General features: G+C 45.5%; 1 protein-coding gene across 1 annotated transcript in view; it reads left to right on the top strand.

The window, feature by feature from the left end:
- The window catches only part of LOC131917216 (protoheme IX farnesyltransferase, mitochondrial), a 117795-nt gene that overhangs the window by 79173 nt on the left and 12366 nt on the right, over positions 1 to 26256 (top strand). The window contains exons 5-6 of the mRNA XM_059270915.1: positions 7431 to 7501; positions 25468 to 25700. Coding sequence (XP_059126898.1) covers positions 7431 to 7501; positions 25468 to 25700 — 304 coding nt within the window. The remainder of the gene's footprint in view (positions 1 to 7430; positions 7502 to 25467; positions 25701 to 26256) is intronic.

Genomic DNA, 26256 nt, shown 5'->3' with positions numbered 1-26256 from the left:
AAACTCCAGCAGGCTCCAGGCTCTGTTCTCCTGTGGCCCTTCGAAGGAATGTTAGTGCAGGGGAGAAGAGTTGTTCTGTTCTCTAGTTGGATACTTTCCCTAGTCAGGCTTACAAACGTCTCCAGAATAAAGGTCTCTCTTACGTGTAGGATATTATTAATCATAGCCAAATAGGTAATTGTAGCCAAATGCTTTTTCAGTTGGACCAAGCTGTATTTCTGTCTTATTCTGTGTCTATGTGATTTCTACTCACAAGGTTCAGGAATACCATAGGATGTGTTATCTCTGAGAAAGGTTAGTAAGTGTATTTTGTCTCTGAGCATCAACTGTGTAGATTAACAGAAGTTCAGCACTAATGTGAAACCATGGTGTAATAGAAACACACGAACATCACTATCGACTTCTAATAGTTATCATTGTGCAACTGCAAGAAGATGAAATGGTGCCTTTACTGCTCTAGACCTGTTGACCCCCAAACGGATTACAGCGTAAACATTCTTAGAAATGTACTGAAACCCATCAGATGCTTCCTCCTGGAGGCAAGAGATTTTGTAGGTATAGTGCACACAAAACCAAATGATTTGGTTATTAGCTTTACAGTATATTATAAATAGCTTTAAGGTACCCCTCTGCCTAGCGCTTTGAACTTTTTCTTTACTGTATAGAAATTAGCACTTGTGGTTTGAGTGGGAGCAGAAGTCACTTTGTTTCCACCAGCACCCTCCCTGTGCTTGGAGGATAGTTCCCAGGGCCTGCCTGTTGGTTCTGAACCTTTGTCTTGAGGTGAGCAGGGACTCCACTTCCTGTTTGAGATACTGAGATGGGAGGCAGAGAGCACTGGCGCCTACTTCCTGCTTCCTAGACTGAGTCTACATGCAGGACTAAAGAAAGCAGACTTGAGCCACAACAGTGATGGCTGACATCATCTGAAGGTGAATCTGCCATTCCTGTGAGCAACTTACACAAGGTGCAAGAGCCAGCAAGGCCCCTGTCCTCTCAGCTAGGCTGACTTTTGTTTCTCCTGCTGTTCACTCCAGGAGTGTGAGCACTACAGCTAATCTTGGGGTTCCTGGAGGTCAGGGAGCCTATGGCCAAGGGGTGTGACAAGGAAGCACATGAGCTTGAGGACGAAAGGAAAAGTTCAAAATGAAAAATGACCAAGCGATTGGTGGATTTCTACTGGGGTTGGGGAATTGCGGGGGCACAGACTGAGAAGGAAAACCTTCTGAGAATTTAACTAGACAGAAGGTAAGTTGTTTGCTGCGAGGGAAAGGGAGGCAGCCATTGCTCCAACGTCTGGAATTCTCCTTCCTCCTGCTCCCAGGACACCGGCGTGCAGACACAGGAAGCTTTCAGTTAACCTGGAGAAGGGAGAGGTGAGGGCCTTGCAGATCACTGCTCCCTGGAATCCACATTGGTCTCTCCTCTCATTTTATTTTTCCTGCCTGTCATTCTGTGGCCACTGGCAGTGGAAACGAGCCGGTCCTGTTTCCCTGGGCACTCACTGCCTGGTACTGTCCCAGGGAAAGCGTCTCTGCTGGTCCCGTTCAGGTCAGAGAAGCTCTCGGGACCAGTCACTTCACCTCACTTCCCAACACAGTGACTGATCCTGTGGCCACACAAATCCGGAGCATCTCAGGCCCAGTACTAGACCCTGGGAGACCCGTGCAGCTGTCTGGAGTGTGCTCTCTCCAACGTGTCATTCTCGATGTGCTTTGAACTCTCCTGGTTACAGTTCATCTCATTGTTTTTTATTGCATGGTCCATAAATCTAAGCCTCCAAGTCAGAGATGTTGGGCTACAGGAGCTGTGCGTGTGCTGAGTCAGCGAGCTTCTCCCTGTTCCTCTGGTGGAGCCAAACGGTGCAGCAGCCACTTCTACAGCATTTACGTTGTGGTGGGTGGAGCAAGAAATCTGGTGGTGACATAGAGCGGGTGGGAGTGGGACCATCCTCGTATGCCATACTTCCCATTCCATATATGGGACTCATATCCATAGCATCTTGAAACCAGTCTCCCTTGGGTGTCAAGAAAACTGTACGTTCTGAGCGTTTATGTCACATTTGTCTTATTATATTCAACACAAGTTTCAAGAATTCAAGTTGACTGCTTCAGAAATAGTTAAAGCCAAGTTAAATGGTAACATTATAGACAAAAAGTTATAAAGCCCAGGGAAACATGAGTAGACAGCGGCTGCTGTATGTCAGGTCTACAGTCTGACTGCGAAAGCGTGTAAACTTCCATCTGAACAGACTCTGCTGTGAATATCTAAACCAGAGCAGCGACTTAACTGAAGGACACTCTAGGAAATGCATGGAAAACAGAATCAAGCAGTTTGAGTTCCGATCCCTTCGTGTGCTGAAGGGGTGGCATGCCTTCGCTGAAATAAACCCTCAGACTTGGTTAGCATGGAATTCCTGCCCAGATGTTGCCTGTCCTGAGAAATTGCAGCCTTCATGGAGTTCCCTGCTTCTTTCTGGACCCAGTTGTCATCTTTGGATGGCTGACTCCTCAAAAATATAGAAACCATTCCATCTTCCCTCTCCAGATGAACTGGTTTGTGAAAATTCCTGCATTATGAGCGAACACATGTGTATACACCCATGCACAGAGCTCAGGTCCCCAAAATACCACCAGTTTCTGTATCATGTTAGAATAATACCTTACATACATTTACGTAACATAATTTGTGATTGAAATCCTCATTAGTCCCATGGAATGAAATTAATATACATATTTCAGTTTCAAAAAGAGAAAACATTTCAAATGCCTAAAGAATGTATTTGAAAATTTGGAAGGGGGGGGTGATATGAACATTTACAATAGAACCTTTTAACATGCAACTTCAGCTAATTCTATATGGAATGTGGGTTCTGATAGGCAGAGCATTGTTAAAGCTTACAAATTATCCATCAGTTTTGACCGAATATAACAGTCTGTGCTTATAACCATTATTTGCACTGATGGCTCATTGAATGTGCGTTGAGTACTCATTTGCATAGAATTATCCTGTTTCTCTTTAACATTTAATTTTATATTCACATCTCAAGAAGTCTGCCACTTGGATTAATAAGTAATGAAAAGTCAAAAACTCTTTAAAACATTTTTTAATTACATGTATGTGCATGGTATATGCAGTACCTATGGAGGTCGAAAGTATCAGCCCCATAGAGCCAGGTGGTTGTGAGCCATTTGATACAGGTGCTAAGGTTTGAACTTTGGTCCTCTGCAAGACCAGTACATTTACTTAACCACTAAATCACCTCTTCAGTTCCAAGTCAAGCACATTAAAATAGTAGCTATGTTGAAAACAAGGGCAGACACCCGGGCCAATGATAATTTGATCAGAATGTCAGACCCACTATGAGTAAAATAAGGGATACATAGGGATCGGCTCTTCTGCAACCTGAGTGTTGATCAGATCATGTAGGACTATTTTGCTTGTGTATGGTGCTGGGTCCATAAGCAGAGGAGTGGAGGAGAAGCATGGAGTCTGGAACATAGTGACGAGTGAGGTCAAACTGGACCATCTGAACTCTTACAAGCATCTGCCATTGATGCTCTAGGTGACCTGCAGAAGAACTGGTACATTTTGCCAGAGCGCAGCAAACAAAGTTGGCCCAAGATCTTCAGAAGCTGGAAGAACTCAGAAACCAGCCGCAGCCTGAGCAGATCTGGCAGGAGCTGAAGAAGCTGCAGCCTGGTGCTGCTGGAAACCAACAGTTTGGCCAGCAGATCCACAACTGAGTGTGAGCTACAAATAGCACCTGACACCATGCCGGCTTTCCGAATCAACATGGTTCTAAGTCTCACTCAAGCCCTGTAGCAGTCTCTAACCTACAGCTATGCAAGAAGAGACTTGGAGCAACGGAGTTCCAGTATAGGCAAACTGACAGGAAACGGAACTGTCATAGTTCATCCCTCTGAGCATGACACTCAGATGCAAATAGAGCAAAGCAAAATATCATTTATGTTCGTACATTCACCACACAAAGGTACTACTGTCTCCCCCAAAAGAGAAAACCGTTCTTTGTCTTTGGATGTTTTCCGTTGTCTTCAAGCCTTTTGTCTTCTTGATACTGTGTAACTTAGAGTGAGTAAGCTGTGAGAAGCAAGCCAGGAACCAACACTTGAGACTGGATTTTTAAAGAGATGTCAGATATTTTAAAGAGACTGAACTTTTAAAATGTTTGAATTTTTAAAGACTGTGGGACTTTCTAGATTTCCTAATGAGATTCCTAGCTCAGAATACAATTTTGCACGATTCTTTTTTGGTTTTTTGAGACAAGATTTCTCTGTGTAGCGTTGGCTGTCCTGGAACTCTTTAGACCAGGCTGGCCTCAAACTCATAGAGCTCCAGCTCCCTCTGCCTCCCAAGTGCTGAGATTAAAGGCGTGCACCACCACCACCTGGCCTTTGCTTGATTCTTAATGTGTGTGTCCTGGTTGTTTTTTGTCATCTTAACAATAGCTAGAGTTATCTCAAAGATGAACCTCCGTTGAGAAAATGCCCCCATCAGATTGGCCTCTAGGCAAGTCTGTAAAGAATTTTATTGATTAATTATTGATTCGAGAGGGTCCCACCCATTGGAGATGGTGCCCTCCCTAAGCAGTACCCCTGGGTGTTTATAAGAAAGAAAGCTTAGCAAGAGCCAGGGGAGCAAGCCAGGAATCAGTGTTCCTCTATGGTCTGTACTTCATTTCCTGTCTCCAGGTTGCTGACTTGAGTTCCTGCCTCAGCTTCCCTCAGTGGTGGAGGATAAACCAAGAGCTGGAAAATGAAATAAACCTTTTCCTCTATAAGCTGTTTTTGGCCAGTGGTGTTTGATCTCAGCAATAGAAAGCAAACTAAGACAGAAATTTGTACCAGTAGAGTATTGCTGTAACAGACCTGACCGTGGGACTTTGGGGAGGATGGTGGAAGTGTTTGGAGCTTTGGGCTGGAAAGGCCATTGAGTGCTCAGAGCTTAATCAGCTCTTGTGGGAACTCAGAAGATCTGAATATTGATGAGATATTTCAGGAGGAGGCAAAGACTATCAAGACTGTTGTTGAGATTGTTAACTAAGAATTTGTGGCAATGAAACCTTTGCTTTATTGGGACAGTAAATGGTGATTAGCTGGGCTGAAAAATCAGCTTTGAATATAAGAGACAAGCATCGTTGAGGTGAAATCTCCTGGGGTATTTTCTCAAGTTCAGCACACGGACAGTATGGGAAGGAGGGACAGGCTGCATCTCATGTTGGCAGCGAAACTTGGTCTGCCAGGTGGTGGGTTTCGAAGGCAAGAAGGGGTCATGGACAGTGGCGGAGACTTGGACCTGTGAGAGGCCAAGAGAGGCTGCTGGTAAAGGTGCAGCCTGAGTTGCAGTGGAAACACTAGGATTGAGGGGGTCATGGAGAGAAATTGAGGCTTGACACTGTGTAGCAAGGTCAGTGTCCCAGAAGAGGTTGCTGATGCAGGTGCAGCCTGTGGAGACCTGGGCACATGGCAGACAACAGAACTATGGGAAGACTGCCAAGGACAGTGGCTGGTATGGTATGGAGCTGGCCTGGGCCCATGAGACAAGCTTTGTGTGCTAAGGATGGCAGAGCCTGAGGGGGGCGAGCTGCCCAAGCCTTTTGGAGCCCAGAACATTATGAGTGAATCCCAGATGCAAGACATTGAGCTGCAGGATTTAATTTATACTGTTGGAGATTGGTTTTCATTTGATTTGTTTGTAACCATGTCCTGGTTATTCCTTCTTAGAGTAAGAAGTATGTAACTCAGTTTGGAGTTTACAGGAACACTTGAGAGACTTTGGATTTTAAAGAGATATTAGAGAGGCTGAACTTTTAAAGAATTTGAGGTTTTTGGTTTTTTGTTTGTTTGTTTGTTTTTTGGTCCACCCAGCACAAACTAGTGTTATTCAGGAAGAGGAACCTCAGTTGAGAAATGCTCCCATCAGATTTCCTGTAGGCAAGTCTATAAGGCATTTGGATTATTGATGTTGGGGCGGGGGGCAGTGTGCTGTAGGTAGTGTCACCCCTGGGCTGGTGGTCCTGTGTAGTTTAGGAAAGCAGATTGAACAAGCCGTGGGAAGCAAGCTAGTAAGCAACATCCCTCCATGGGTTCCTGCGTCCGGGTTCCTTTTCCTCCATAAAGAGTTGTAAGCTAAAATAAACCCTTTCCTTCCCAAGTTGTTTTTGGTTGTGGTGTTTCATCACAGTAATAGAAAGCACACTGAGACATGTGTGCTTGTCAGTAGGTGCTTGTCAGGTGGCTCCTGTAAGTACCCAGCCCTTCCTACACTGCCCTCAGTGGCAGGATTGTCCTCTGATCTGTGTAGAGCTTAGAGTGCGGAGCCCAGCGTTTGGAGCTACAGTCTGCACGCACATGTTCAAGTGACTCCTATCACTGAAATAGACGACTCAAAGCAGACGACAGTTCTGAAATGTATTAGACGTGTTTTTCTTGAAAAAAAGATTTCATGCTCAAATAAGTTTTGGAAACACTGAGTAAGCAGCATTAATTAGATTTATTCATGTTAGTATTTTCAGAGCCCTTATCACACTAATATGATTTGACCATTAAGTCATTGTGGGAGCAGCTCCCAGAGTTACTTAAGGAACATGGCAGGAGATAGACTAACTTCTATTGAATTACTGTTTCTTCTACTGATTTGCCTCCAGCCCATTTAGTCAGAGATTTTCTTTAGCCTGATCAGATTTTGGATTACTGTTATACCCCTAAAGAAGTTGGCACTGTTAACAAATTATAGAACCTGTTTATACAGTTTATCGGGGGTTTGGAAAATGAGTCATAACAATTTCTTGGGCATTGCCTTTGACAGGTAAACAGCAATTTTGCACCTTAGTATATGGGAGGTTGTTGAATGTGTTGTCTAGGCTGGGACACTACAAGCTTTATGATCATGGCCATATTGTAACACATGAAATCCAACCTGGGCCGGGCAGAGCAAGAGGTCCAAAGTCATAGTCTCGCCTCGGCTCTTTCCCTGGGCACTTAATTACTCCTGATCTAGTAGCCCAGTTCTGATGGGGTGTGTGAAGGACTCTGAAGTGTGAAGGATACTACTGCTTTAAACCTGGAACAGTGGCTTTAGTGATTGTAACTGTGTATTTAGCGAACAGTTTTCAAAGAGAATGGAAAAATACATATTCTTGACAGTTCATTTTTAAAATAATTCATCTCTCACAGAGAATTTTTCTCTAAGAAATGACAAAGTATTAATTGATGGTATCAAAATTGAGATGAGAAGCAGGGACATCTTCATGATGGGTGGGAGGTCCTGGGTCTTATCTCCAGGAGCATGACCACCACCAAAAAAGAAGGGAAGAGGGCAAAGTTTACCATGGAAAAGCTTCAATACCGAAGCAAAATTGTTTTGAATGGTTTTTAATACTTTCTGGGTTCTTCTCTTTCTTTTTACAGTTTTTTGAGGTGCCATTTGACTCGAACATGAATAGAACAAAAAACAGGCCTCTGGTTCGTGGACAGATCAGGTAAATCATAACTAACCCTCTTCTACATTTTAGAACATTCATTGACTTATTCATCCTGAAACTTGTTGTATTGTTGTGTCCATTTAGTCGAATAATTATGGTAAGTTTTCCCCTATGTCCCACCACCTATCTAGTGTCAGGTTCTTGGCCTCATTAACAGTATCAGATATGAGTTCACTCATACAGTGAGCCTCAAGTCCAATCAAAAAGGTTGGCTAACCCCATATGTTTGTGCCACTGTTGTCTCAATACCTTGCGGGCAGGCCACTGATGGAGCTCTCAGGGTTCGCCGCTGGGTGAGACTGATGATTGCTGTCCTCCTCCAGTAGCATGTATGGAACCTTCCAGCACTATGAACAATGTTAGTCAGTACAGGGGAAGCTTCCAGTTGAGTACCAGCTAGATTTCTTCATGTTCCAGGCCATAAGTAAGTGGTGTCTTCAGCAGTGGGGTCTTCCCCACAGGTTGTAGAGGGTAACCAATAACATGGGCAGTTTAGAGTTTGGGGGGTTCTGTTGGGACTCCTTTGGCCAAAGACTCAGAAAGATGTAACTCATTAATGGTACAGAGGGTTTTACTTGGTAGTATAATGTGTCTAGTCTGGACTTTGTCTTCCCCATTATATGTTAAGGCCATTTAAATTCTATTTATACATGTATATATTTTAGGAAGCTTCTACAGCAGTACGTTTCAGTATGGTTTTCCAAAGGCCTTTAGTGTTAGTTCTCCCTCTCCATATTTCCTCCTCTACTCTGCCCTCCCATCTTCTTCCCCATTTAATCCTCCTAATTTCCCATTTACCCCTTTATAACAGTATATTTCCCCTTCCATGGAGGATCCCCAGAAAATGGTTTGGTTTTGTTGTTGTGGTTTGTTTGTTTGTTTGTTTGTTTGTTTGTTTAATGCACTTACCAGACAGGCACTGTTGTAGACTCTGAGGGCAGTGATGACCAAGGTAACAGTTCTGTGTTTTACAAGACACTAGTTTCTTAAGTGTCTTATAGAATGTGCCAGATACTACATAGAGACCAATTCTAGGTGATATGTAAACACACAAAGGAGTATCTAGCCCAAACACAAGATCTCCCTCTTCTCTTGTCCCATCCACCCTGTTTATTCTTCTAGTGTGGATCCCTGTTCTGAGCCCAGAGGCTTTGGAGATCCCTGTTGGGTGCCCTGCAGGTGTCGCAGGCTGTGTGTCCCCATCTCCCCCTTTTCCTTACATTTCTTCATTTGTGTTCTAAAACCAGGTGACTGGAGGCAACCTTGGCCTTTCTGGTACCCCCTCTTTATTGTTTACTATTTCCTGGCCTTTCAGCCTCCTAGACTGTCCTGGAGTCTGGCCTGTTGCCCATGGCTTTGACCGAGGGCCACCTTCAGGTCGGTGCAGGTTGCTCAGCAGCCTGGCTGCCTTCCCTGCCTTTATTCTCCTTTTATCTTGCTTCCACTCAGCTGGCAGATGCATCTTACTTAAATGATCACGTTGGTTCTGGCCGAAAACCTTTTTACACAGTGTAATTAGGAAAATGTTTTGTTTCTTGACCGTGTTCCACGAGGTCTTCGTGACCTTCCCTGCAGGCCTCCAGCCCCATCCTGAGTGCTGTGTTCTCTGGTCTTCATTGCCCTCACTCCCATGCCACACTCTCCTGTCTGTCAGTCATGCCGGCTGTGCCTGCGGTGGCCTGGGAACCCTGTCTCAGAGGCTGGAGGCTGTGTTGTGCTGCTGTCAGGGCCTTTCTACTACACTGTGAGACCACAGTGTGACAGGCCAGTGAACACAGGCGACAGATACAGAGCAGATCACGTGCGGCCACGTGCCGTGGTGGTTGTCTTCATTGGGAATTCTATGGCTGCGATAAAACACCATGACCTAAAACAACTTTTAGAGGAAGGGCCTTATTTCATCTTACACGTGCAGCTCACACTACATCCCTCCATCTGGGCAGGAACTCAAGGCAGGAATGGATGCAGAGGCCATGGGAGAACACTGCTTACTGGCTTGCTCCTCGTGGCTTGCTCAGCCCGCTTTTGTAGACAACCCAGGACCACCAGCCCAGGCGTGGCACCACTCACAGTGAGCTGGGCCCTCCCACATCAATTATTAATCAGACAGTGCCCCACAGACTTGCCTACAGGCCAGTCTATGAAAGTATCTTCTCAATTAAGAGTCCTTCTTCCCAAAGGACTCTAGCTTACATGAAGTATATTAAAACTAACGAGCACACCAGCACAGCAATGATGAGCAGATGTGCAAACATGTGGACAGAGATGGACAGGCAATAGAGAACAGAAATGTCTCCCATGCCATGGAAATACAGCAGTCTAGATAATTCTTGATTTCCTAACATTTCGGTCAGGCAAGCACACAAAAATGACACAGACTGCCAAAGCCCTAAGAAGATCGGGAGTAAAGAGTGAATACATGAGCGTTAAGATTAGAGGAGGGTGAGCATGTGGGATGGTAAAGCGGGCAAAGGTGCTTGCTGCCAAGCATGACCCCTTAGTTCAGTCCCCTGGTTCCGCATGGTAAACAGGGAGAACTGATTCCCACAAGTCATCCTCTAACCCCCACCAGCACACTGTGGCACGTATACATACATACATACATAACAAATAACGAATGACAAGTGTATGAATAAATGGAATTTTAAGTGTTTTAGAAACAAGTAAGAGAAGTGCACCTTGACAATCCAATAGAATTCCGATTTGTGGAGTGTTAAGCAACAACAGTACTGGACATAATGGGCAGGGTAAAGCAGATGTATCCGCTAAGGAACAAGGAACAGGGTGATATGAGATGAAATTAGAAGAAACCATGGCAAGAGCTGATTTAGATTCGCTGTGACCTGGGAAGTGTGGGACACTGGGGCCAAGTAGCCACTGAAACAACCCCTTGGGGGTGAGGGGAAAAAATGGAGACCTGTTACAAGTCCCAGAGGACCTTAATGACAGGAAGGCCAGAGGGGACTGAGTTGTAATGTTGAGCTGTCTGCGTCTCTGACTAGACGGATGGGAGGGTGACTGGCGTCTGCCTTCCAAGCCTCTGCCTACTGTGTGAACCTCGTGTCTCTGCAGATGGACTCTTCCCACCCCGCCTCCCTGCCTCAGCCCCCTCTCTTTTCAGCCTGTCTTCAACGCCTGTTCACTGAGGAGCACCCCTTCTTTCTGACATGGTCCTGCACTCTACTTCTGTCACATCTGGCATGTTTACCTCCAGGTCTCAGGTCATCCATAAGGTGGAGGAGCCAAGAAGAATTAGAACATAATTGTAGAGACCTTGTGGATCTAGTGTGGAGCCTAGTCCTCAGACCACCGCCAAGCCAAAGACTAGCTCTTCTTCAGCGCTTGGAGCTGGACCTGAAGGCTGGAGGGAGTCCACAGGCAACCTTCCTCTCTGCAGGCCTTCTGCTGGCCATATGCTTTGAGTGCTAAGCCCCTCAGCCTTTGCTTTTCTCCACCTGCAGCTTCACTAGGCCAATCTCCGACTTTAGTAAGCACAGCCATTGTTCCCTAGACTTGTGTGGACATAACTTTATGTGTCCTTTATGGATGACTTTAGGGGATTTTAAAGGATAATTTAGAGTCTAGTACATTTCGCCTGACCTACATAAACTGAAACCATTGTGGGACTGGGCTCCACATGCTTCATGATTAAAGTGGGTCCAGGCCTGAGGCAGCCTTGGCAGCCCACATGCTGCTCGCCAGTCCTTATAATGTGCTGCCTTTTGGACAGCTTGTTTCCAAGGGGAAAGGTTGGTACTGGATACAGCTGATAAGTAAGGAATAGTAAGTTAATTTATTACCTTTTAAAATAATGAAAACATACTCTTTATATTTTAAAAGTGGAAATTTTCTGTATTTTTTTATTAGAATCAAAGAGGGAAATAGAGCTACAATACAGTCTAATGAGAATAAAACTTAAAAATGATATTCTTTGTCTCACCTTTCCAAGCAAAGGACAGAGGCAGTACTTCCGTTTCAATTATCTGCCAGTGACCTGTATAAAATGGCAATTGCAGTCAGGCATGGTAGCCCGTGCCTGGGATCCCGGTGGTTCACAAGGCTAAGTGGGAAGATCACAGACATGAAGGCACCCTGGCCTACACACTGACCATATTGCAAAACAAAATATTTACAATACAGTTAATACAAGAAAATGCCGGTTCGAGCTCTAGCTGAGCCGTACAGTGTGTGTTCAGCATACGCTCGACCCTGGGTTTCCTGGCACCAGAGAAGCCACTTCCTTTATTACTCAGCTATCACTTACAATTGAAAAAGACTTTTTTGAAAAGCGATTGTTCATCTTACCCCATTTGGAAAATAGTGCTTCCATTTTCTGCACTAGTGGAAGAAAGGGCGCCTGAACTCAGCCTAAGACGTACAGACATGGTTCTTTGCCCCTGAGTAGCTTTCCTGGGCCTGTGGTGCCTCGCAATAACACAGGTACTTAGAAACATCTTTACAGCTTCTATGTCTTTCCTGTGGAAACACTTGACCCTGTGGCTTTCTGCTTTTTCCTTCAACTCTGGGGCCATTGTGTCAGAATTATTTATCAGGCTCTTCAGTGGCATGGGGGCCACCATGTGACTATGAGCATGTCACTCAGGATGTGTCCCAGATGCACGTGAAGCCTCCCAGAGCCACAGTGCTCTTGGCTAACGAGCTCGTGCATCTGCCTGGGAGGAAGTCTGCGGAGAAGTGCTCCAGGGGTTCATAATGGAGCTGTCTTAACCTCCTGTCATCTCCATGATCGGAGCCCTGCTGGAGCCAAAGCGCTGCAGCTGTTCCTCTGGGAACATGGGATCCCTGCTTCAGATGGACCGCTTCTGTTGGCGATTGGAGTTTGTCATGTACAAAGTTAAGAGGTGGTTTGCTTCCAAGGTCTGTGGGACTCTGTTTTCCTATTCTCACCAGTAGTGTCCAGTGTCCTTGAACTACCCCACCCACTTAGGTGCCCATCTCCTTGCACACTGGTCCTAATCGGATAAGATGAATTTAGGAGTTCAGAGGTACCTGGAAGAGTGGTTTGAAGTGAAGAGCCCCAGTGTTTTTTTCCCAAGATTTATTTCCATTTCTAGGAGGATAGGAACAAGCAGTTGTCTACAGCAGATTAGAGCTACAGTGCCCAGGAGCTGTTGGAGGAGTTGTTGGAACTTAACAGTCCTCCAAGTTCTGCCCAGTGCTGCTGAGAGCAGGTCACTCTGCCCAGACTCACCCTGGACTCTGCCAACCATGCCACCCCTGGGGTTTCTTTTCTGGCTTAGCACTTGGACGTGTGGGTCTTCTCTCCTATACAGACTTCTGCCGGCTGCATGCAGTGACTCCTGTTTCTCCTCCTCGGACAGAGCATCCCCCCTTAGCACTTGCTGGTTGCAGCTGACCTCTAGTCTCCAGCCACCTCTGCTTTTCTCTGCATCACACTGCATTTTGCTCTCCAAATACCAACCCTCTGCATCCCTTTCTCACTTAAATTCATGCATCCTCAAAATGACCATCTCAGCCCTAGCCCTCAATCCTCAGTTCAGTTCAGTTCTCCAAGTACAAAGCATCACCTTCACGAGAAAAACCTTGGTAGCTCAAGTATGAGCCTGGTAGTTCACCCCGATCCAGACTCCTGGGGCAGCAGAAAAGCAAACAATGGCAGTTAAACATTAGAGATGGGCAGGGGACACTGAGGCTGCCTGTGCCTAGGAAGCTTGAGCCTAACTTCAGCTTATGCTTGGTCTGACGTTCACCTCAGGCCCTGGTTCCACACGATAACTTTGAAGCTGCATTCCACCTCTCCCCCCTCAGCACATGCTTGCATCAAATCCAGTCACTGTTTTATACTCAAGACTTGAAGGGGGTTTGTTTGGTTGGTTGGTTGGTTTTGGTTTTTTGAGGCTGTATAGCCCTGACTGTCCTAGAACTCACTTTGCACACCAGGCTGGCTTCAGACTCAGAGATCCACCAGTCTCTGCCTCCCAAGTATTGGAATTAAAGCCATGCTCCACCACACTTGGCTGAAGATTCTTAAATTTAGAAGTAATTGCATTTGTTTTGCCTAGGAGGTGGAGACTTGCCTCCTCTCCCCTCTCTCTCCTCCATCTGACAGGTCTTCCTCAGCATTGTTTCGTTGTTCTTTGTTTTTTCAAGAGTGCAGAGAGATGTAGACACTTGTAATCTACTATCTTCAAACTTGGAAGTTTCCAGTTTAAATTTCCAATGTGCCTGTCTGAATGGTAGTTCAGTGATGGCCCCTGCCGCTGGTCTGCCCTGTTAAATTCATATTTCCTAATGTCATCAAGGCCTATTGTTTCTTCCAAATGTTTAGGAATTCTCCCTTTTTTTTTATTTTTTTTATTTTTATTTTTTTTATTTTTCGAGACAGGGTTTCTCTGTGTAGCTTTGCGCCTTTCCTGGAACTCACTTGGTAGCCCAGGCTGGCCTCGAACTCACAGAGATCCGCCTGGCTCTGCCTCCCGAGTGCTGGGATTAAAGGCGTGCGCCACCACCGCCCGGCTGGAATTCTCCCTTTTATTCCACTTACCAAGAATGTGTTGATTACCTGTGGTGTTAACAGCCTGGTGTATTTTGTTTGTTTGATGCTGAAGGCTTTATAAAGTGGGTCAGAAAATTAGATGTACACATTGCTTAGCAGACAGGCCTGAGCAGCCCCAGAGTACTTGCTAAATGAAATTAATAAATTGGAGTGAACAGGAAGGTCTCTGAGAAGTCATAGCAGACACAGAAAAAGACAGAGTGGACATTGCATGCCTCCTGGCCAGGGGACCTAGACTAAGCCTTTCTTCCTGTTCCTTTGAAAGGCATCTTATTTTGATTGCATCTCCTTTGAATTTTCCATTTTCCAGCTTGGTGATGCTGACAAAAATAATAGATGTCAACATTAGTTTTTCCAAGTTAATGGATCAGATGAGGGTGATCCATGATGTGTAAGCTTAGGTGTGGGCTGTAAGCAGGGGAGATTGCCTGATAAGAGCTGAGAGGAAGGTTATTTGGACAGGATAAATGGAAACCCTTGGAATCGGGGTCAGCCATACTTGTCTTGAAAATGAATGATAAAGATTGAGTTTTGGAATGAAATGAATGGATTGTTTAGTTGGCATTATAACTTAAAGAGCAGGGTTTAGCCTAAGTATTATAGAGACTTACAGAAGACATTTTTCAAATTTACTGAAGGTTTTACCAGTAAGCACTTAAGCAAATGTAAACATTGTGTGGGCTGCAGGGGAGCTGTGAGTATTAGTCACCACCTAGTCACGCTGCTCTAGTGGACACGTACCCGACCAGGCACAGGCCTGCACAGCTTCGAAGGCTTGTTATGATTAGTCTCTCAGTGTGTGTATACTGCTAATGTAATAAGAACATAAACATTTGGGAAGTATAGAAATTTCTTTTGGTAATGTTAACCAGTGATTTGAAGCAGCAGGAAAAACAAATTTGGTCTCAACTTAGTTGCCGAGGTGTTAATATAGAGAAGATTGTTCTGGAAACAAGATCATTCAGTATCGTGAACCATGGAGTTGAGGAATCAGCAGAAAGTCTTTGTACATATCATCACACTTAATCATTGCTGGGGTGAGCAAGGGGCCTGCTGCGAGTCTGTGAAAGCCATAGTCTCCCTGGTAGTCAGGAGAAAAGGGAAAGCGTGCATGACTGAGCCCTCTGAGTTCTGAATGTTTGTTGATGTTGGCCCTATTGTGTGATGGGCTCTTCAGGTCCCATGTCCCTTCTTACTGCTGTAAGACATCCAGGTATTCCAGTATTCACTTGAAGAGATAACTGTCGTATTTTAGGAACTTAGTCTATGTTTTGGTTTTTGGTGTGTTTTGTTTAACAATAATCAAGGTTCACATAGGCTGATGTCCCTCCTCTGAAGATGGGACATATGTAAATGCTGTTCCCGTTGGTGGGTGTGAGTGTAGGCTTAGGAGTTGTCTTTTTTGTGGTTTGTAGGACTTTATTGGGCATCACTTTTAGGTACAGAGAACATCAAGTTGAATACTGCAGACTCACTGCATTAAAAAGTACAGCCTGGGAGATGTACGGGCAGGAGGGTAGACTCTACTCACACAAGGACCAAGAAGGGTTGCAAGAGCCCCAGAACAGACATGGAGGTCCTCCTCCCACTGGTAGAGGGGTTCAGGAAGAGAAAGGTGAAGAAAAATGTTCTTGGAAAATTTTTATTGGTATTACTATGCCATTGCATTTGTTTTCTGGAAATGCTGGGGATGGGCTAGGGCTTCGTACAGGGTGGGGAGGCATTCTTACATTGGCTCTACCCTTAGCTCTTGTCTATCTATGAGATGGAGAGAAGTCTGGGGAGCAGTATTCATAAAGTTAGCAGACACTTTCTCTCCGGTAGAGCAGACAGTGAAGTGGCCATCAGAGCAAGCCCATGTTCTGTGGGTCTGCTCCACTTGCCTTAGTTGCCAGCATTTAAAAACAGAACAAACTCAGCCGGACGGTGGTGGCACACGCCTTTAATCCCAGCACTCGGGAGGCAGAGCCAGGCGGATCTCTGTGAGTTCGAGGCCAGCCTGGGCTACCAAGTGAGTTCCAGGAAAGGCGCAAAGCTACACAGAGAAACCCTGTCTCGAAAAACCAAAAAAAAACCCCAAAAAACAAAAAAAACAAAAAACCCGAACAAACTCACATCAAACTCTCCGTTCCCAGATCAGGGTGATGCACCCCACGTGTTGTCTGCCAAGCACAGCCTCTACCACTCCCTTTCTTTTAAGTAAACCCATGTGCCTCCTTCCTGTTGGCAGCCTGGTTCCTGCTGTGTCTTCATTTGCAAGCACTATCCCATATGAAGCATGCAGACTGGACGGAGCAGGGCCAGGGTCATGCGCACCACTGGTCACACGCACACACACACACACACAGCCCCCCATTACATCCAAACCTGTAGGGAGAGAAGTCCCGCCTTCACTTTTTAAGTTGTGTTTATGAGGAAGCCTTGCAAAGACTCCAAAATCCATTTTTGTATGAGTGATTAAAGTCCTATAAATTAAAAACTAAAGGGAGAGTTAGAAAGTTGAACCATCTGGCCCAAGTAAAAACAAGAAAAGTAGGGGTCTCCTTTGCAGTGGGCACTGGGTGTCAGAGGGTGAGGAAGAACAGGGGTTTCGGTGGGCAGCCCTGCCCAGGGGTTTAAGTAGATTCAGAGATGGTACTTCTGCACTGGGAACTGATTTTTATAAATGGATCAAAGTATTTGTGATGGTTTGAGTAAGAATGGACCCCATGTACTCATACATTTGAGTGTTTGGTTCCCAGTTGGTGGACTGTTTAGGAAGAATTAGGAGGTGAGGTCATTGTTGGAGGAGTTGTGTCATGGGGGTGGGGAGGTAAGGGTGGGGTGAAGCTTTGAGGTTTTTAAATCCCATGCTATCCTCAGTCTCACTCCCTGCCTTGTGCTTGTGGATCAGTTGTGAGATCCCAGCTCCAGAGCCATGCCTGCCTGCCGCTACCACACTCCCTGCCATGATGGTTATGGACCCAGGAACTATAAGCAAGGCCCCGTTAAATGCTTCCTTTTGTAGTTATATTGGTCATGGTGTCTCTTCACAGCAGTAGAACGGTGACTAAGATAGCATTGGAACCACCTGTTTACCTCCCCCACTTCCCCGCAGAAATTATGCTTCTCCTGTGATTTAGATGAGTTAGTGTGGCACCCTTCAAGAGTCTCTGGCTGCTTCTTCCTGTCTGAGGACGTTAGCTCAGAAGCCTGCCGTGTCTTGCACACTTGGTCCTGGAAACCTGACTGTATTAACAAGGGAGTGAAGAAAGGACAGAGATAGACACACATACAGAAAAGCTAGCATCTGGTGGGCTGCAGGTGTTCATTTAGCCCAGAAACTCGGTGTTACATACACCAGAAGGGGCTTAGTAAGGTCTCTGTGGGCAGTCTTAGACTACAGTCATGGAGGAGGAGGAGGAGGCTGTGGGCAGTCTTAGACTACAGTCATGGAGGAGGAGGAGGTGGGCAGTCTTAGACTACAGTCATGGAGGAGGAGGCTGTGGGCAGTCTTAGACTACAGTCATGGAGGAGGAGGAGGCTGTGGGCAGTCTTAGACTACAGTCATGGAGGAGGCTGTGGGCAGTCTTAGACTACAGTCATGGAGGAGGAGGAGGAGGTGGGCAGTCTTAGACTACAGTCATGGAGGAGGAGGAGGTGGGCAGTCTTAGACTACAGTCATGGAGGAGGAGGCTGTGGGCAGTCTTAGACTACAGTCATGGAGGAGGCTGTGGGCAGTCTTAGACTACAGTCATGGAGGAGGAGGAGGAGGTGGGCAGTCTTAGACTACAGTCATGGAGGAGGAGGAGGTGGGCAGTCTTAGAGTACAGTCATGGAGGAGGAGGAGGTGGGCAGTCTTAGACTACAGTCATGGAGGAGGAGGCTGTGGGCAGTCTTAGACTACAGTCATGGAGGAGGAGGAGGTGGGCAGTCTTAGACTACAGTCATGGAGGAGGAGGAGGTGGGCAGTCTTAGAGTACAGTCATGGAGGAGGAGGTGGGCAGTCTTAGACTACAGTCATGGAGGAGGCTGTGGGCAGTCTTAGACTACAGTCATGGAGGAGGAGGCTGTGGGCAGTCTTAGACTACAGTCATGGAGGAGGAGGAGGAGGGCAGTCTTAGAGTACAGTCATGGAGGAGGAGGCTGTGGGCAGTCTTAGACTACAGTCATGGAGGAGGAGGTGGGCAGTCTTAGACTACAGTCATGGAGGAGGAGGAGGTGGGCAGTCTTAGAGTACAGTCATGGAGGAGGAGGTGGGCAGTCTTAGACTACAGTCATGGAGGAGGAAGTCATGGTTGCTAGTTTCAGCTCACACTGGTCAATCATTAGTGAACAGTCATACTTAGACCAGTGGAAGGCTTTCTCTGATCCTCACCCAAGAAAGGCATGACCGTGTGGCAGCACACATTCACTCACGACATCTTCATCAGCTCCACAGAGGTCAGCTAGGTATGGGACTTCTGTTTTGTTATACTCTGTTATTGCCTGGTCTTAAACAGAAGATTCCTCATATCTTCCTCCCACATTAGTAAGAGTCTTTCAGTTAGTTTTTTAAAACTCATTTAGTCTAATCAGATATACTGTTTTCTTCCTTCAAAAACTTTTTTTCATATAATACAACCTCTCATGTCCTGGGTATAATCAATAGTAAACAGAAATATCTGTTGTTTGTTACATTTCTTTCATTCCTCTTAAATGTGGTTTAAAATTTAGTCTTTTAATATAGACTTTATATCTTCATTTTCTTTAAGTTCTGAAATTATACTAGTGTTCTGCTGCTTTATCATATCTACAGTTGAGACTTATCAGAAATAGAAAATTCCTAATAAGATTCAAGGAAGACATTTTCAGAACAGTTCCCCAAAAACTCATTTCAAAGCTCAAATGCGGGGTTTATGCAGGAAATTAAAGTTAGATTGGTTTGATTTGGTGAAGGTTTAAGCTTTTCTTTTGTTTTTGAAGAAAGGAAATTTTATTTTGTAATTAAAAAATCATTTATTCGGGAAGGATGGCCAAGAAGTATGAGATTAAATTTTGTATAGGCCAATTACCTGTGTTCATAATGTAAAGTTTAATTTAATGTAGTGTTTCCTGGACCCCCAAAAGACTGCTTAAACAGAAGGGCCCAGTTTCCCCAGGAAGTTATTTAAAAGTCAAATAATTTAAATCATATTTATTAAGTGCAATAAATTGGAAAATTAAAGCTTGTATTTCTTCTCATTCCCAATATCTATAGAAAATTCTCCTTCAATAGAGCTACATCAGGACTAGCGTTTAGTAAACAAAGCCATGTTCCATTCCAGGGGAGGGAAGTCTGACCCATGGAAATATGTGGATAAACCCCCAGTCTTGGTCTGTCAGTTTCTCTCATGTAGTAGCCTTGGGCAAGAAAGGCGGTAGAGAGATTCTGTAATTTAAAATGTAATTCAGTTTGTGTGTCAGTTTTGAAGTAAATCATTCAGCCCTCATCGTGAACCATGAACCATGAACCTCTTTACATGAGTGGCTGAGTATGAAGGAGCACTCTCGGTCTGCCCACCCTCCCACACCGTCAGACATGGTTGTGTGCCTTGTCTGTACACGTGCTCATACCCTTAAATCACCATGCAGTTTTTGACTGTGTTACTGATTTGGTCACTTATTGTCATACCCTCTGCGTATTCATTTCTGGTCTTTCCTATACAAATTCAGTCCAGCCAGTCCAGTCTCCATTCAGAGACCCTAGTGCCTCTGATCCTACTAGACACTGTCACAGCTGCTGCGGTAGAAGGTTGGGAACACCAACATTCTTTTAAGCTCAGTCAGGTTTGCCTATTGCTAGTTCATTTTTTTGTGATTTGATAGAACAAAATTAAATTCTTATACAAGTTGTAACTGCACATAAAAATACCTATATATAAATAAAATACCTGCCCCAAAAAATCCTTGTCTGTAGGCTTCAAAATAAATTAAGGAGAGAATCCCTCTGCATTTTCAAAGACCCTATATCAAGCTCTGCTCAAGGGGTCCTCCCTGTTTAAATAATGCTGTCTCATTGCACGTGTTCTTGCATGTAGCTGATTTTACAGTGAGAGCTCATGGGACCTGTGTCTGTGTTTAATGTCTGTCTTCCTTTCTAAATAAAATGTCCCCATTTTCCTGTGTGATCTGTTGCCAAGCAGTGTAGTGACTGACTGTCCAGGCAGTGAGAAGTGAGAATGAATGAGTAAACAAACAAGTGAAGCCCTGCGCAGGTAGTGAGTGCTCCGTGCTCCGGAAGAGGTTCTGTGATGGGTTCTCTTTCCCGTGTAACTGAAGTTCCAGGGAAGAACTTTGCAGAGGGTGCCACAGCTGCACAGGGTAGACCCATTCCTTCCTTGTGGTCTTGCTCTTGAGCCTTCTTACCTAAATGAGTTTGACTCGAGCTTCAGTAACAACACTGGAAAAGCCCTCACATCACCCCCATCTTTTTGTTGAAGAAACAAGGACCAGACAGCTTCAACCAGACAGTTGCACTGTTTCATAAGTGATTAAACATCTGGGTCTGACCTAGACTCAGAGTACCTGCATCCTGGCCAGTGTGCTTGGCCATTCTGCCATCAGGAAAGCAGACAATAATAATAAAATTAAAAGATTTTAAAATAATTTTGTTATGAAAATGTTTAACAGGCACTCGAGCAGAATCAGTGCATGAAGCTAGGGCTCCCCGACCCAGGTTTGGCAGTCACCAGTACTTTTACCACCCCTTCAACTTCCTTATGGTGCTTCATAGTAGTACTTTCTCGTCAGGACTGCAAGCCTGCAAATAACAACACAGAGACTTTTTAATTATGAAAGCTTGGCTTTTAGCTTAGACTTGTCCTCAACTAGCTCTTATAACTTCAATAAACCTGCTTCTATTAATCTACGTTCTGCTACGTGGCTCAGTTACCTCTCCTCTGTACCATATGTCCAACTCAGTCCACGTCTCGCTGGCATCTCGCATGCCTCAATTCATCCCTCTGACTTCCTTTCTTTCCCTGGAAGTCCCACCTTTTCTCTCCTGCCTAGCTATTGGCCATTCATCTTTTTATTAAACCAGTCACAGTGACACATCTTCACAGTGTACAAAAGTTTCAGAGACCATTGGCTTCCTTTAGTACTGGAGTTACATTGGATACATTTCTTTTAATTTTTAGAATTACATTTGTGTGTGTGTGTGTGTGTGTGTGTGTGTGTGTGTGTGTGTGTGTGTTGGCACGTGTGAAAATCAGAGGACAATTTTCAAGAGTTGTTTCTTTCCTTCCACCAAGAGACTCAGGCCATCAGGCTTTGAGACAGTGCTTTCCCCACTTAGCCATCTCACAGACCCCTCTCTGCCATCTCTGCCCTTCTCCCACTCAGCCATCATCGGCTCCCAGTATAAACTTTCACTTCCAGTCAGATGTGGTAGTACACACCTTTAATCCTCGCATTAATTAAATAATTAAGTAAACAATATAAGATAGATTCACGTCCTCCTTGACACATTTGCACTCTGCCCTCCCATCATGGCTCACTAAGATAGGTACCCCATGTTACCCCATTTCATCTGTTCCTACAGCCAGTGGAGCAGGAGAGCGAACACTCTATCCGAGCTCTCACTGGGTTACAGCCTGTGTCTGCACTTCAGTGATAACTGTTCTCTATGCTTCCTTATAAGGAAGTGCACTAGGTGAACAATGAGGAAAACCCAAGGTGCTCAGACAGGAGACTGCTCCCCACTGACAGATCCCACAGACCTAAGCTGACCCAGGAAATGTGAGGATCTGCAGGGGCATTCCACCAGTGTGTCCCAAATGCCAGTTGGAAAACTCTGGATTCGATTAATGAACCAGCCTATAAAGCTAAGCCCAGGCCCACCTGCCAAGTTACTTTGCTTGCATCAAGTCTGTTTCCCACCAGAAAAATGAAGAGATAATATACTCGTGGTTACATTGGTGGTGTTTGCTGCTGTTGTTGTGGGAGGGGTGTGGTGCTTGTTTTGGAGACATAGGATACTGTTTTTCATCTATCCTGTTGGCGGGTTTGGGCTTGATTTTGCTTCATGTTCAGTGCCATCTCCACAGTGTTAGTGTAGATGAAGGTGGATGCTCTTCTGGGCTGCTGGTGGGAGTGGCAGCTGTGCAGTCCAGACTGGCACCTTTAAGATGTGCATAATATCAACAACAGAGCCTGGGGGCCCTAAAACAACAGAGCGGTGCGTACCGTCTAGCTCAGCAGATTCATGTCTAGGAATTTCTCCTAAGTGGAGCCATGAGCAGAGATCTCCATAAGAAATTCATTCCAGCATTATCTGAGTTTTTAAAACATTAACAATATTGTGTCCAGAAAGGGTATGTTGATTAAGTTAATTGTCATATATCCATAGAATAAGCCACTTTGTAGCTGTATATGATGATGTAAACCAAGTAGTGACATGGGGAATCTGAAGACTTTATGGAAATTAAGGATGTAGCAGACCAAAATTGAGTATTATTAACTTTTAAAGTAACTGTAGCACAGGAAAAGGCCAGAGAGACGTAAACCATATTTGTCTCAGAGTAATTTAGAATTTCTTCTTTTTTATTTTTATAGTTGTAAATTTTCTGAATTGAATGTGTATTACATTTGCAATAAGAATTTTAGCAAAAATGAAACACAACAGGCTAATGAGCCTGAGGACGCTCTGAAGTTTGCCACTTGGGGCACTCTGTCCTGGTGCTGGGCTCCCGGGGCATGCTGGGTAAATGTCTTCATTCTTGTTTGAGAAGCCTGCCAGCCTGCTTGGTTTTCATTCATGCCCCTGAGCACATTGATTTAGATGCCAAGATCAAGCCTCCTGATTTTCTGTGATTCTAACACAGGTCAGAAACTAAACTTCCACCCCAAATTGCCTATCTTAATAAATTAGATTCATGTGTGCTTCTCTGAAAGGGCTTTTCATAGTACTAACACCCTGAACCCAACTGCTTCCCGGCCCTTGGCGACTGGAACAACCCTCTTCTTCTTCCTTTTTTTCTTTCTAAACACAAGGGCCAATTCAGGAAAAATAAATATGTTTATGAGCCACATTTTTTTCCCACTCCAAATAAAACTAGCCTTTTGGAATCCCGTGTATGGGAAGACCTGTTCTCATAAACTGGAAACTACCTTACAGTTCGAATGCTTGCTTGGTTTGTACCACTTCCGTTCTCCTTTCTGGGCATGTGTGATAACACCTAGGCAGCTTCCTAATCTTTCATCTGGAGAATTCCAGACGGTTCCAAGTCAGTCAGTGCTTGTCCCAGCCTTAGAGGAGTCTGTTTCTGGAATGAAACTGAGGGGTAAAGTCACATGGGGAATTTCGGGGTGGAGGAGGTGGAGGTGTGTGTCCAATTCAGCTCTTCCCTTGAAGATGGTGTGCATGGCAGGATCTCCTTGAGGAGACAGAAACAACATCTATTTGAGGATGTGTGGAGTAGGGAGACAGTAAGATTTAACGAATGGTGGAGCGAGGATGTAGAGAGATGACTCGGTAGTTAAGAGCTGCCAGCTCTCTTACTAAGGACGCTGGTTCAGTTCCCGGCAGCCACATAGTTCACAGCCACCTCCAGTTCCAGGAGATCTGACTCTTCTGGCCACTTCAAATACCGGGCACACACATAAAATAAATACTCAAAACTGACAGAGATTAGGCAGGAAATGAGCAGAAGCAGAAGTGCGGAGGGCGTCTTTAGAAACCAAGAGGGCAGCCAATTCTGAAAGAGGATAGAGGGGGGTTAACCTGAGCTTTTGTCACTACTGGGTGACAAGGGGGGACATTTGTCCCCATGGCTCACTGGTGGGCAGTGAGTTCCAGGTCACAGGAGACGCAGGCTAGAGATCAAGTCTAGCCAGGTGCTGCGAAAGTAAACCATCCTCTTGAAATGGTCTGACCTGTATTTTTCCCAGCAGGGGCAGGAACAACAGGTCACAGAAAGGGGAATTGTTGTGATGGGAGTGATGGACAGACAAGATGGAAGAAAAGATGGACGGTGCCTGAGTGTTTCAGAAGTCATTGGCTGTGGGTTCCAAAGAGTGGCCAGGGGACAGAGGGATGCACATGCACTCAGGTCTTAGCCATGGCACTTCTGTCACCTTGTGATGGCCACACGTCCATGTGTGTTCCCACTTTCCTCAGAACCCCATTCTGCTCTGTTTCGCCTTCCAGGCAGGGCAGACCACAACCCCTGGGTGGAAAGAGGGCCAGCTGAGTGAGAGTCAGAGTGCCCAGCTCTGTGGTTCTGGTATCACATGATACTTGAGCTGCTGGGCCATCCTGCTTCTCCACTGCCATCTGCTCTGGGGCTGGAGGAGGCTGAGTTCAAACTCAGCATCATTCTACAAGTTAGTCCTCCTTAGAGGGCCCAACTCACAGTCCAGAGCACCTCTCCTCAATGGGATCACACCACAGCCTTGGCAACAGAAGGGTGTTATCTCAAGTGATTGCCTCCCTTGGAGAAATGACATTTTTAAAACCAGAACCTCCTAGGAGCTGCTGACCGGTGACTAGGACTTCTCATGAAGCCTTCTGTAGACCCTATAGTTGAGTGCTTTTCTTGGGAGTTGAATTGTAGCTTTTGCAGAGAAAGCATAGTCTTGAGTAGCCTACATTGATTCCCTAAGGAAAAAAATAACTATATAAGCAGGAACCAGGAGGTCATACTTTTCTAGACTCAAACAGTCTTTCACATTGTAGAGTGTTCTTTTCCACACATAGCCCTCTGTGACCTCTTGTTGACAGTCAAAGCCACAAACCAAGTGACATCATTGGCAGTTTACACCAGCCCCCTGGTGTTGATTGCTGTCACAGGACTCCAGGGCCTTAAGCCTATAATTTACTGAAGATCATGTCATGCGGATTCCCTGGAGCAGACATTGCTCTTTGGTATCATTGATTTGGTGATACTTTAAAGTACAAGTCAATGAGTAGAATGGCTTCCAGAAGGGATCCTGTTTTTGTCCACAACTTGTATTATTGTTTACATCTGTCCCTTATTTAGCAACAGACTAGAACCCCGAAAAGCAGCCCTGTCTAAGCCCTCACTTCAACCCTATAAGACGAGATGAAAAGCCAGGCGGTGGTGGCGCACGCCTTTAATCCCAGCACTCGGGAGGCAGAGCCAGGCGGATCTCTGTGAGTTCGAGGCCAGCCTAGGCTACCAAGTGAGTTCCAGGAAAGGTGCAAAGCTACACAGAGAAACCCTGTCTCGAAAAACCAAAAAAAAAAAAAAGACGAGATGAGTGACGGAGACCTGCAGATGAGTGCAAGGGGGTCCGCCTCCTCCCTGAGCTTCTTTACAGTCTCTGAAGGACTGCCCACAACTGGGAAGAAGGTCCCATCACCTTCAATGGATGGAGATGCTGGCTCACTAGTGGGGGCCTGGGCTGCAGGCCAGAGCTGAGTGGAACAAATGTGTTCACTATGTCCTCTGCTCTCTTCCAGCCCGCTGCTAGCTGTGTCTTTTGCTACCTGTTGTGCTGTGCCAGGAGTGGCCCTTCTGACCTGGGGAGTGAATCCCCTCACAGGGGCCCTGGGGGTCTTCAACATTTTCCTCTATACCTGTTGTTACACACCGCTGAAGAGGATCAGCATCGCCAACACCTGGGTTGGAGCCGTGGTTGGAGCCATCCCACCTGTCATGGGCTGGACAGCTGCAACTGGAAGCCTTGATGCTGGTGAGTGTCTCCTGGTGCACCACTGTGGCTTTCGTCGACAGACAGGGTTGTGAGTGCCAGATACCAGAGCTCATGAGTCTTCCAAGTGAACTCTGCACTCAAGGGCTCCATGGGGCTTCTTGCAGTTCCATTTTACTCTAACGTAAATGTGTTGACAGCCAGTCCTGAGCTGAAGGGACCCCGTGTCATCCTGACATGGTAGACATAGGGAAGGCCTAAGAGGAAACGGGGCAGTGCTTCCTCAGCCTGTGACTACAGGTAACGTGAGGGAAGGCCCTGAAAACAGTGAGCAAATCAGCTCACATGAAAGGCCTAGTCTGTGGGGAAGGGGTGTGGAACTGGCCTCCTGTTCCCTGTTAATGCCATGTCACCTAGCTGACAAGCCTCCTTCCTTCCCCTGGAACAGGCTCATTTTCCCTTGTGAAAGGACAGATTATCTTCATTAGCTCCTCATTTACTTTTACATGATTTGCGTAAATTGTTCATGCTGTCTACAGTAAAACCATTCAATGGGCCTCCATTTTTTGGTGGTATGTCACAGCTAGATTTGTGGGGT

The sequence above is a fragment of the Peromyscus eremicus genome, chromosome 8a (assembly GCF_949786415.1).
Source record: "Peromyscus eremicus chromosome 8a, PerEre_H2_v1, whole genome shotgun sequence".
Classification (NCBI taxonomy): domain Eukaryota; kingdom Metazoa; phylum Chordata; class Mammalia; order Rodentia; family Cricetidae; genus Peromyscus; species Peromyscus eremicus.
This window is presented reverse-complemented; position numbering and strand designations above follow the sequence as displayed.